Consider the following 12,742-nt stretch of genomic DNA (forward strand, 5'->3'; position numbering starts at 1 on the left):
GTGCGAAGGATGTAGGGCGGTGTGGACAGTGAGCACCGTGGCTACCCGTGGAGGAGAGCCTCAAGGTCGGCGGGGCTGGGAAGGCTCCCTGGAGGAGAAGATTTCAGTCTTGCCCTTGAAAGATGCACAGTGTTTGGCAAGGCAAAGACGGAGGAGGCAGATGTATATTATTTTTGTTGCAGCAAACTAATTAGAGAAAAGGTACGTGGGGGGAGGAGATGGGCATGATATTAACCCCTGTGCTGACCTGTATAATCCTCTTCTTTCTTTCTAGATGCAGCAGCCCCAGCAGCCCCCACAGCCCCCACAGAGTCAGACCCTCAGTCTCCAGGCCATGCAGCCCCAGCAGCCCTTGGTAAGGCCTGGGGTTTTGGAATCAAACATGGGCGTTCTCTTTAAAGGCGGGTTGCAGCTTTCATGTCCCATGAGATTGTTAAAAATTGAAATAGCCTAAAGGTGCCCTAGTGGTTTTTCCCTATAACTTTATCAGAGTAGGATTGTGGTGGTGTATTCAGCCTATTTGTTTTCATAGAAACGTATAAATATTTGAGGTTCGGTAATTTCTATACCATTTTTCCTGTTCATGTTTTTTTCAGACTTTTCCATGGACTAAAATACTTATATTCAGACACCAAGTTTTTTTCTAAACAATGTTAAAATGATAATTTACTATATATATATATATATATATGTTTAGAAGATGATCTAACTTTACTCTGAACTTTTACTATAATCTCAAAGAAACCATGAGAGTTTTCACTGATGTAAAAGAAACACCGATTTCAGCCCGTTAGCATTTGCTACAAGAATCTTCGCGTAATTCGTAGTCGTACAGTCCCCAGCTCTGGCGTTGAACGGTCATATGCTTGGCGTCAATCGGCGTTTTCTAAGCCTGGGTAATGGACAACAGGCTTTCCTTTGGCGCCATATCCCGGCTTTATTTTTCACTTACTATAGTTTTTTTTAAATTGCCTCTGTTTCTATTTACTTAAATGTGTTCTAAAAAAGGAGCATTTTATCACTACCATCAGTGGTCACATCACTTGCTCCATATTGGAAATATCTGTAAAAGTAAATGCTTGCTCCAAAGGTCACTCAGCAACATGAATTGTGGGAGTGAGTACTTACTACCCATGATGAGCTGGCCACCACACGTGTCTCAGGCTTGGGAAAAACTCCTGGTGTTGACTCTTTAAGACAGGATTTGAAAGATGGATGGTTTCACAACTTGTAGTAAGAGGGAACAGCATGGGCTATAGTATGTTTGGAGGGGTCACAGTAGAGTTCGGTGGCAAAGGACTGATGACGATGCCCAAACAGGACTGCTAATGGGACACGGGCAGCTGAACAGAATTCTCAGGCGCACTTCACAAGCCTCTGCCTTGGCCAGTTTGATCTCCATTTTTAAGGAAATTCTCCTTTATCATGGCTCTCGTTTTTTCAGCTCTGATTTTGTTTTTGTTTTTTAATGCATCTGTGACATTTATTGCAATCCACCTTAAAAAAATCCTTTTTCAAGTGGACACAATATGTAAACATTCAGACTGCCTACTTTCTTTATGGGCAGAGGTGTTCTAGCAGGGATTGGCGGACTGACTGACGCTCGTGGAAGGGTCGCCTTTGGATGGGGTCTGCTACCTGAGCCGGCTGTCTCACCTGAGAATGAGATACAACTGTGTATTATGAAATAATTTCAAAGTAACAGAAGAGTTGCAAGAATAATGCAAAGAATTGTGATAAACTCTTCACCCAGATTCACTAAATAATATTTTGCCACATTTGCTTTATTATTCTCTGTACAGATACAATACACCCCTTTACTCCAAATGCTTGTAATTTTTCAAGAACAAGGGTATTCTCTTACAAAAACCTGGTACAATTATTAAAATAAGGAAGTTGAACATTAATACAGTGCTACAATCTGTACATCTTTTGCAAGTTCTGCCAATTGCACCGGTAATGTCCTTTATTGCTGGTTTTTTTCCAGTCTAGGGTCACGCTTTGTATTTAGCCTTCCTGTCTTTTTACTCACCTTTAATCTGGAACAATTCTGTGCCTTTTGTTTGTTTGTTTTGTCTTCAGATGTTGACATTTTTGAGGTGTATAGGATAGTTATTTGTAGAATGTTACTCAGTCTGGTTTGTCTGATGTTTCCTTGTGATTAGATTCAGATTATGCATTTTTTGGCAGGAATATCACAGGGGGGATGTGTCTTTCTCAGTGTGTCACATTAGGGTATCCATTACGGGTTAATCCATTACTTTAGTCTCCTTGTTTAGGTGATGGGGTAGGTTTCTCCACTGTACAGTTATTGATCCTTTTGTAATTAATAAGCAATTCATGGGGCTAGTTTGATACAGTCTAACTGCCCTTTTACTCGTCAGATGTTCACCCATTAGTGTTAGTGTCTATTAAAATTATCCTTGCCTAAATCCGTTTTTACTCTGGTAGTGGAAAAATGATGATTTGCTAACACTGTTGTTTTTTCTGCCCTTAACCGTTGGTCTTCTCTTTTAAGGAAGAGCTTTCCCTTCTTCCTCATTTGTCTGCCTCTCCCTGAGTTACGTTTTAAATAGGATGCCTAACATCTAACTCTCAGATTATGAAGTGTGCACCTACTGGGAAGAGGTAATCCCTCCTGTAACTTTACCCAGTATTCTGTAGTTGCATATGGCACCAATTAGATTAAGTTTGGCAACTTACAAGTTCACTTTGCACTAAGTATATTACTCTATGAGGCAGTAAAAGGCTTGCAGGATCCCTGCTCTTTTGTTTCTAGATACAGCAAAAGAATTGGTGGTATTCTGACAGGAAGCCGAGACATAAATGGTAACGCATCTGCAAATTATGTCATGTGGAGTGTTTGGAATATTTGATGTTGACCTGGCAAATCCTCAGCCTTTTTTTCTTTCTAGTTTAAAGCAAATCCTTCTTATGCCGTAGTGCTCACGTTAGCAGCAGAGGATTACGTAAAGAACTGGGAGAAATAACTGCAGTATAAGTATACCTTTCCAGAGACTTTATGCATCTTCATAAATGAGCACCTGACTAACTATTATACATTAACTTGAGAATTATGACTTCTTTGACTAGCCATTGCTATCAAAGAAATGGTTACATGATCCTACTTTAACAAAAAAGCAAAAATTAAATGTAGGACTGCCTCCGTTCCTTCTGAGTACATCATAGTACGGTAATGCATGTTTTTAGCTGGTTTTTCACTGATTCATATATGTAAATGTCTTGCATATGAAATACGCATATGTGGCTCACAAATAAATCTATACAGACACTTAACCTATATATTTACATTTATTTATATTAATCTATGTATTTTTTCTATGTATTTAAAATCTATATATTTAATCACACAGATGTATAAGTGCCATCCTAAGACTGTGTGAGTTTTACTTTTCAAAAACGTTCACTTTAATTTGTGGGCACATACCCTTACAAAATAGTTAATAATTTCAACAAAAAAACTTGAATTGGATTAACATCCGCAATTAAGCAGACATTAACAGCACCTTCGTTAGTCTTTCTCTTTGGCCTTCCTCCACCAATTATTAAACGTTCTTTTAGTTGGTTTATAATGTAATATGTAGGAAACATATAAAATGTTAAGGGTGTAAAATCAGTTTTATTCTTAGAGAATGATGCTACATAAGCACAGCTGGTACCTGAAATGTTAACAGTTATTTTGAGTAGGGTAAAAAAATAAACATTTGAGTCTATGACAAAGTTAAATCTATGGGGCTGAGGTGGAGAATGTCTCTGAACTTCTTAATTATAATCTGAAGCAGAGGATCAGCTGGTGCGGCATTGAGAGGAGAGTCTGTCCCCATGTTCCACTAGAATTAAATCATTTCTAATATAAGGGAATTTAATATCTTTCTACTCATCTAATAGTTGAATAAATACTTAATAAGTTTATTATGCGTAAAGAATAGATATCAAATTTCTTCAATTTTGACTTCTAAGACAGTGTTGAAGTTTTTTAATGCAGTAGGTTGTATTTCACTCTCTCACTTAAAATACTTCCGTCCCAGGAATTGGGGAGGTGAGTCAGAACATGGCCCGTGATGTTTCCCCATTGTGTTCATAGGAACGTGATTCCAGAGAATCAGCAAGCTCCATTACAGCAATTTTAATGGATGGTGAAGTAGGCTTTCCATGGTGTATTGTTTTTTTAAGCTGAAATTTTTCATGGCTGCCCTGAGAAGCACGGTATCTTATTTTGATGGTTAGAGCACTATATATAATCTAGGCAGCGATTATTTGTACAAAGACAGGAATATTGTATATGTCGTAAGTCTTAGGACGGGCCAGGAAATTTAAAACGTCGCTTGGATAGATTTCAGATAATGTCAGAATTAGCTGTTAGGGACATAGTCAATGGTCTTGGATTTTTACATTTTTCTAATTAGGGTTTTTTTTTAGCATACTTGTTTACATATACTGTTAAGTTTGTTAATATCGTCGCCGAGTTTGTCGTTTTAAATAGCTGTGGATCAGTCGTCATGTTGCTCTGCCGTCATTGGCTTAACCGCCCCACCCACTGTTGATCATTTAGATTGTTTCCAGTTTCAAAAACAGTGCTTCTAGGATGTTTTGATATATATATGTTCTATTTCTCTTTTTTCGGTATTCTCACGATAAAAGAAAATAGAAGTGTAAGAAAAAAGGTACCTCTCCTTGTATCTCTTCAGAACAGCAGTAGCCCAAAGCCTCAGCAGTAATAAGAAAAATTTTGTATTTCTTTTTATCTTTTAGTAGCGTTTCTTTTCTCGTTAGTTCCGCTAAGATTTATTGCATGCCTTATAAATATCTTTTTTTATTTTTGAGGAACACTAGCCCCGAGCTAACATCTGCTGCCAAATATCTTTATGTTTACTATCAACATCTCCAGCTGGTCCTGTTCTTGGTACTGGCCAGCGCTCTTCCTTCTCTGTGTCTGCCTTGCTGGGGCAGAGGGTAAGCTGGCTGCTGAGGAGAAGCAGCTCTGACTCATTCGGGTCTGACTCATGCCTCATGCCAACTGCAGGGGAGTGGGTAGTGGTCACACAGCCACCGCCCTCCCCATGACTGGCCGTCCCGCTCTCTGGTGACAGGCACACTTCCCCCAGCAAGTGCTTCAGCCTGTACGGTGGAGGTCACGGAGCTCACCCGCAGAGCGCCAGGTGTGCTCCCTGACACCACAGGCTGGAGCCACAGGAGCGGGGGAAGGGGACCTGCTCATGGAAGCCGTAGAGGAGCTAGAGGGGTCGCATTAGTTTGCTAGGGCGGCCCTAACAAGCACCACGGGGAGCTTACACAACAGAAAGGTTGTCTCTCCGTTCTGGAGGACAGGAGTCCAAGGTCAAGGTGTCAGCAGAGTTGGTTCCTTCTGAGGCCAGGAGAGTGAAATCTGCTCTGTGCCTCCCCGCCCGCCTGGCTCCTGGTGGCTTACTGGCGATCTTTGGCATTCCTTGGCTTGCAGAAACATCACCCCCATCTCTGCCTTCACCTTCTCATGGCATGCTCACACTGTCTGAGTTTGTGTCTACATTTTCCATTTTTGTAAGGATACCCGTCCTCTTGGATCGGGTCCCACCCTAATGACTTCACTTGAACTTGGTTACCCCTGTAAAGACCTGTCTCCAAATGAGGTCACATTCTGAGGTACTGAGGGTTAGGATGCCATCGTATCTTTTTGGAAGAACATAATTCAACCAGTAACAGAGGTCAAGGAGAGCGTGAGGAGTCTGGGAAGCCTTGATGCAGGAGCTCGGACACAGTGGAAGACAGTAGGGTTTGACTCCCCGCTCTTTGACTGACTCCTTGTTGGTCTGTCCCCTTGTTGACAGCAGCAGCTGTGACGTGTGGGATGATGTTAGTCAACACTCACGTGGGCAGTTGGTCACTGCTATAAAAAGTGTACCGAGGACTCAGAACTTAGAACAGAGATTGGGGATTTTTCAAAAAGTGGCCTCAGAAAACAGCGCTTTTCTGTGAAAAGAGCAAGAAAGTGTAAGAAAAGCCATGCTTATAGATTAAATCTGGTGTTGGCTTATGATCCATGCCTGTGTTGTCATTTGCTCACTTTAATTCCTTTTCTGTGAAGGAAGAACATCTAGAAAGAGAAACTGGGTGCCCTTGCTGGAAAATTCTATTTGGCCCAAATTATAGTTCTTGACTTGAAAAATAGTTTTAAAGCTTGTGAGTTATGATTAACTCAAGTAAATATGTTAACAGGCTGTGATCTTTTCTTTAAAATTGTTTCCAGCTTTTAAGAAGATAACATTTACTCCATTCTGCTGTATTGTTTCTTTTCATCTTAAACTCGGGCTGGCCTCATTGTATGCTCACAGAAAGCTTTAAAATATTGGCTTTTTAAATTGACTGCCCCTCATGTCAGTATCATATTACATTGTATATATGCCTTATAAAAATATGCATAATGGCAGCAATAGTTACATAAACAATTGCATTAACTTTTAGTCAAAGATCACATGTGAAACCATCATAGTCTTCCTCAAAAAATTCTTATGTTCCATTCAGGGAAATTGAGAAATTTTTCAGAATGTCTCTGGAATTTAGAAGTAGCTGGATAGTATTCTCCTTTTCAAATGAAGAAATTAGATCCAGAGGTTTATTAAGCCATGTTGCTTCCCTTTGCATGAATTGGGAATTTTTTTCTTTTGCTGTTTAAAGGAAAAGGAGAAGTAATATTATAGAAGGAAGATGTGGAAGATGTTCTTGGATTTTTGGTAACAGGACAGATACATTTTATTTTTTTTCACTAAAAAACTGACACTGTGCAGATCAAAAACAAAAAAATGACTACATGCAAGTTAATCGTTAACTTGCAGATAATTGGGTACTAAACACTCTGGAATCCATCGGCTGCTGGTCCTCTCTGAGTGTACCACCTGCGAGTGGAGATGCCCGAGCGCCAGTATTTCTGGCCAGGCTCAGTGCTACTGATGAATGAAGGGTTGTGTCCATTCGTGAGAGGACCTGAAAGTGGCTGTGGACTCTGTCAGTGGACAGCGCAGGCTTGGAAGAACGTCGCCTCAGTGCTTTGTTCTTTTGCTCACCGGGTGTGTGCTCCTGGGTTCTTGCTAGAGCAGGAAGCTCCTAGCTGTCAGGAGGCAGAGACAGTGTTTTACTCACTTTGGTGTCCCCGGAACCCAGGAAAGTGCCTGGATCTGGATAACTATTGTTGAATGACTCATTTGTCAAATGTCATAGCAGTGAAGAAAAAAACCCTGCACGTTATGTGTTAGTAAAGGAAAACACGGTTCAGAAGGCAGGACCTTTGCCCAGCGGCAGCCACCTCTGCTGGTCAGGACCGCCAGCATCTGCTGCTCCTGCGGGAAGGACCTGCCCTAAGCAGTCAGCTTTTCTGAGACAGAGAAGACTGAGTGATGTTGATTTAAATAGAAATTACTACTTAGTAATGCATTTTTGTTCCTTAGTGATGACTGAGCAGAAAGATGAACACTTCTTGAATAAATGTGTGTCTTCAAATGCTTGAGAGAACAGGTGATAGCTTGAGCTGATCTTGGAAGGATGAGTAGAGTTTCAGGAGGGTGTAGGGCAGGCAGAAAGGGGGAGGGAGGGTGTTCTAGGAGGAGAGATTAACGTCTGCAAAGGCACAGAGGTGAGAGAAACCCTGCTCATCTCCCATCTGGAGAGAGTCCAGGAAAATCTTTCCCTCTTCATTGATCACTTTTAAGCAGGGAATGCTAAACATGCACAGACTGTGACTTTTAGGACTTCTGGTAAACCTCAGTTGACTTATTTATTGACCTGTTTTGGTAAACTGAAAGTTCCAGTTCCCCACAGGGATGATTCTAAAACCTAGGCAACCATGAGGCCACCAGGGGGAGCCCTTTAAAAAGACAGATTTCCAGCGAATTTACCTGAGAAAGTCTAATTGAGGAAGTCTGGAGAGGAACCTTGGAGGGTGACTCTCCATCCCCCGGAGGGCTTTCTGCTTCCTCAGCTATATACAGGCCCGTTTCTGGCAGGAGTTCAGTGACAGGGTTTGAAATGCTCAGCAGTGAGGTTCCTTGTGGGGGACGGGGTGCCCTCTCCTTGCCCAGCAGGAGATGCTCCAGAGACAGGGAGACTGCAGGTGGGGGCTGCCTGCTCCAGCCACATACAGGTGGGGGCGAGCTGCAATCAGTGTCGGGGGGCCTTGGAAGAAATGGTGGTGAAACGCCCCAGCTGAGAAGGCTGTAGCTGGTCTCAAGTTTCTTGGCCTCAGAACCCATTCACAGTCAAAAACATCATGGAACTGAAGAGCTTTCGTGTGTCTACTAACATTTACCATATCAGAAATTAAAACGTAAGTATAAACGATATTCATTTAGTAATTTATTCTAAAATAAACTCATTGCATACTAACAGAAATAACATTTTTATGAAAAAATAGGTGTATTTTTCAAAGTAAAAAATTAGAAGAATGACATCGTTTTCCATTTTGGAAATCTTCTTGAACGTCTGCGTTAATAGAAGACAGGCAGTCAGTGCAGTGTCACGCGTGGTGTGGCCCCTGGAAAACCGCCCTGTGCCCTCACCAGAGAGTGAGAGTGAGAAAAGCAAAGCATGCCTTAGCATTACGAGGAAAATGATGCTGACCTGGCAGATACCCCAATAGTCTTGGGGTCCCCTCAGGGATGTTCTTTCTTAGGCCACGTAGCAGCCCACCCGCCACTCCCCAGTGCACACACACGTGCACACAAGCACATGAGCATGCACACACACACTGCTTCTCAGGTACCTAGTTTCTGCTGTGGCTCCTCACAATGTCCAATCTGAGACGATCACTACAGTGTCTCATTCTGTGAATTACTCTATTTGAAGCTGACTTTAAATGAACACAAAGAAGGCAGCCAAGTTTTTGTTGAATGAATAAAGGTTATGCACTGTGTACCTTAATCAGCTAAGATTAGACAACTTTGCAGCCAACTATTTAGAATCTGTGATTATTTCCAAGTAGTTAATATTTGGAAGCTAGTATTTCCCATTAAGGACAGCCCTGGGATGTGGTGACGGTCGTGAGCTCTGGGTCCGGAGAGCTCACTCTGAATTCCAGGACTGACAGGAACCACAAGCAGGTGACTTCATCCCGCAGAGCCTCAGTTTCCCCGTCTGTAAAGTGAGAAGAACAGAGTTAAAGGTTCACAGTCCCTGACATTCATTTCCAAAATTCAAGTGCCCTTCGAAACGGACGTTTTCTTTGTAACTCACTGAACAGCCAACCCTGACCTGACTTCATGTGGCAGCGGAAGTTGGCCTGAACGAACCTGGAGCTCTTGTCATCTGTTTTACCTGATGTGGCTATTCCTGGGTCTCGCTGCGGAGGTTGAATGTGTTTGATTACAGTGCTGTCCTGGACCTTGCTTGGTCTGCATATCACGAATGTTGCAGAGTAACCTGTAGGTGCACTCAATCCAAAACACCCTGCCCCAAGGACTCCAGGCGAGAGGGTGAGGGTCAGCGTCACCTTGTCAGGACGACGGGGGCTGCTGTGTCCACGTCACGTCTACAACGCTGCCCCGAACCTGGTGCCATGTCAGGTTTTGTTACATGAGTAGGGTGCTGTTTCCAAATAAGCACAGAGACCATGGAATAGAAAACAGAGCATTATTTTACTGGCATTTCCGCCTCCGTGAAAGATGAGTTTTTGTTTTCCCTCTTAATTTGGTCAAGAAAAAAGAACTGGCAGTGTGCTGTTTCACCGCTTTGTGTCAGGGACAATCGTGACCGTGGTGGAGCCACATTTTTCCTGTTCAGGAAAGTTTGGGAATTGAAGGCCCTTCTGAGGGAGTCGTCCCGTTCGTGTTTACTGAGCGCCCACCTGTGCCTCGCACTGCTGGGCCCTAGGGACGCGTTGGCAGATGAGCCCCACATCACTCACTTCTAGAGGGAGAGAAGCACCTGGCCAGGTGTCCCGCCAGATACTCAGCTTTAAAGAATCAGCCCAGAAATGCCCATATTAGGGCGGCCAGATGAAATACAGGACTCACAATTAATTTAAGTTTCAGGTAAACAATAAATAATTCCTCGTAGAATTATGTTAAATATTACATGGGACATACTTATACTGAATGTGATATTTGTTCCATGCAATATTTGGGACATACTTAAAACTAAGTACTGGGGGCTGGCTCCGTGGCCTAGTGGTTAAGTTCGCGTGCTCCGCTGCAGCGGCCCAGGGTTCGGATCCTGGGTGCGGACATGGCACCGCTCGTCAGGCCACGTTGAGGCGGCATCCCACACCCCACAACTAGAAGGACATGCAACTAAGATATACAACTGTGTACAGGGGGGTTTGGGGGAGATAAAGCAGAAAAAGAAAAAAAAAAAGATTGGCAACAGTTGTTAGCCCAGGTGCCAATCTTTAAAAAAAAAAAAAACTAAGTACTCATTTGTCGATCTGAAATTGACATTTAGCTGGGCATTCTGTATTTTCATTTGCTAAATCTGGCAATCCTACCTCTAATTCTGGGCTATTTTAAGCCACATTGGCAACCCCTGAGGAGGAAATAGATGTTGCACTCATATTGGGTAATTGAGGTTTTTTAAAAAGATGATTTATAGAGGTATGGGCAGGGTGAAGGGAAACTCACTAGGGATCATGAAACACCCAGGCTGGAATCAGTTAGTACCCCTAGGCCCAGAGGGGCAAGAAGAGGGAGAGGAATGGAGAGGGCCACTGAGAGAGTGTGGTCTTCCCAGAGTGCGATGTGTGCCACCAGCACGGACCCGTTATGAAGGAGCTTGTCAAAAACAAAACTTTACTCTGTTCCCACCCAATTTCACTGTCCTTCTGGCATGCGATCCCCAGGCGTGCCCCCTCCCCACCCAGAGGTTGGAAGGCAAGGGGGCCAGTCTGCTGACACACGCCATGCAGGTGCCCCCGTGAGCACAGAGTCATGAACAGTAAATGGGTCTGGAGGCGAGTGGGGAGCAGCCAGCCCACTTCCTGCGTGGCCTTGTAGCAGCACACTTCCTCTGTTAGAGCAATAGTAAGCCAGGCGGAAAGAAGGGAAGGAAGAAAAGAGTGGCAGCCTGACATTTGAAGGTTGAGGGGGAAAAGTAAATCAGCACTACCCATGATTTTAATGGAAAGTAATTTTGCTTCTAGCGGCTAGATTCTTTTTCCTCTTTGGAAGAATTCCCACAGTTTCTTGTATCAAGGGTTAGAACCGGGGCCCCCATGGGCCTCCCATGGTGCCTGTGCTTGCGCAGTCCTGGAGGGGAGCGCCTCCTCAAAGTTCGAGCCCTAGTGCCCCGTGCGGCTCGCCCTAACCCTGCCCTGGCCACACCGTGCCACAAGCAGGCTTGGCCAACCTTCGTCCTCCATGGAGTGGGAGGGCGTGGTCCTGGAGGAGCCCTGGGCCTGGGGCCCTGCCCTGCTCACCACGCTGGTCTCCATTCACACAAGGGAAGGGCTGTGGTGCTCGAACAAACCCGACCAGAGAGCTGTCGTTCTGCTCTTGAAAACGGTTTATGGTATTGTGACTGTAATGAGCCAGCGGTGACGGTGCAATGACAAGGGTGTGGAGCCCCTGCCCACCTCTCGACGTGGACTTCTTCACCAGGGCCCCTCAGATACATGCTGAGGAGCCACTCCGAGAATGGTTCAGACGTACCCCGGGGTGAGGATGAGAATTGACGTGTGCACACTGGCCGTGGCGGATGTAAAGTGCCCTGCAGACCATGGCCCAGGTTAGTCTGTGTTCTTGTCTGTGCTGGGCACGCGGGCTGATGTCCCCCCTCTCTCCTGTCACCGTTACAGTTCCCCAGGCCAGGCCTGCAGCAGACACAGCAGCAGCAGCAGACGGCAGCCCTGGTGCGGCAGCTCCAGAAGCAGCTTTCCAGTAAGTATCCCCCGTCTCCGAACAGGCGGCTCCCCTCCCGGGAAATCAAAAACAGCAAGCCAGCCAGACGCCCGGGGGGGGGGGCCCCTCAAAACCTGTGCTGTCTCCCTTGGGACCGTATTCTCTTCAGTTTATCCAGGCTGTTCTCCGTTTGTTTTGTTTGGGTTTGGTTTTGGTTTAAATGCTGCTTTTCCTGGAAAAGCCCTGGTCTTTGGCTTGAGTTCATGAAGATGTTTTCCTATTGCTTCTGTCTGTATCTGGAAATGTGTCTTTTCACTTGGGGGACCCCTGTGGAACTGCGGGTGCCTCTTTATAAAGCCGGAAGGTTCAGAGCACAGCTCAGCTGGTGCCCTCAAGAGCGCTGATGAAGGAGGAGGGGTGGCCCCCCAAAGGTCTCAGATGGAGAGAGGCCGGTCGCTACGGCCTGACTGCACTTACCACCTCGCCGTCCTACCCTCCTGCTAGCCACTCAAGAAATCTGAACCTGTAACAGCACAGGCAGTGTTTCTCCAGGAGCCTTGCCTGTTAGGTCAGTGTGATGTGTTTCCTTCTACCCTGTGCCGCCTCTCCAGAGCGCGTACTAACGGCCCGTTTCATCCGACCTTATCTAGATGCCAGCAGCATGCTCTCAGGAATGGGGCCACCCCTGTGCTGGGGCCACAGGACGGGAGGTTCCTTTAGAAATGGGGGCCAGCCCGCTGTGATGCAGAGAGTAATGGCCTGGCAGTCAGGAGCGCTGCATTCTGGTGCCAGCCCTGCCACCATTCCCTGGGTCGGGTAGTTTCTCCTCCACGTGGTGAGGAGCGAGGAGCGTGGCTAGCATTTCCTCCTGGGTCTCAGGTTACGTGCCTGAGGGGCTGAGTGAG

The 12,742-nt window shown here is 45.0% G+C and overlaps 1 protein-coding gene across 30 annotated transcripts in view; it reads left to right on the forward strand.

The window, feature by feature from the left end:
* MED12L (mediator complex subunit 12L) overlaps positions 1–12,742 on the forward strand; it is a 315,678-nt gene that overhangs the window by 297,614 nt on the left and 5,322 nt on the right. For all 30 annotated transcript variants that reach the window (XR_011427091.1, XR_002800849.2, XR_011427094.1 and 27 more), the window contains 2 exons: positions 275–355; positions 11,795–11,876. Coding sequence is in view for 24 of the 30 variants with exons in the window: in XM_070238316.1 (XP_070094417.1) it covers positions 275–355; positions 11,795–11,876 (163 nt within the window). In the remaining 6 variants the exon portion in view is untranslated. The remainder of the gene's footprint in view (positions 1–274; positions 356–11,794; positions 11,877–12,742) is intronic.

Source organism: Equus caballus, chromosome 16 (genome assembly GCF_041296265.1).
Source record: "Equus caballus isolate H_3958 breed thoroughbred chromosome 16, TB-T2T, whole genome shotgun sequence".
In the NCBI taxonomy this organism is placed as follows: Eukaryota; Metazoa; Chordata; class Mammalia; order Perissodactyla; family Equidae; genus Equus; species Equus caballus.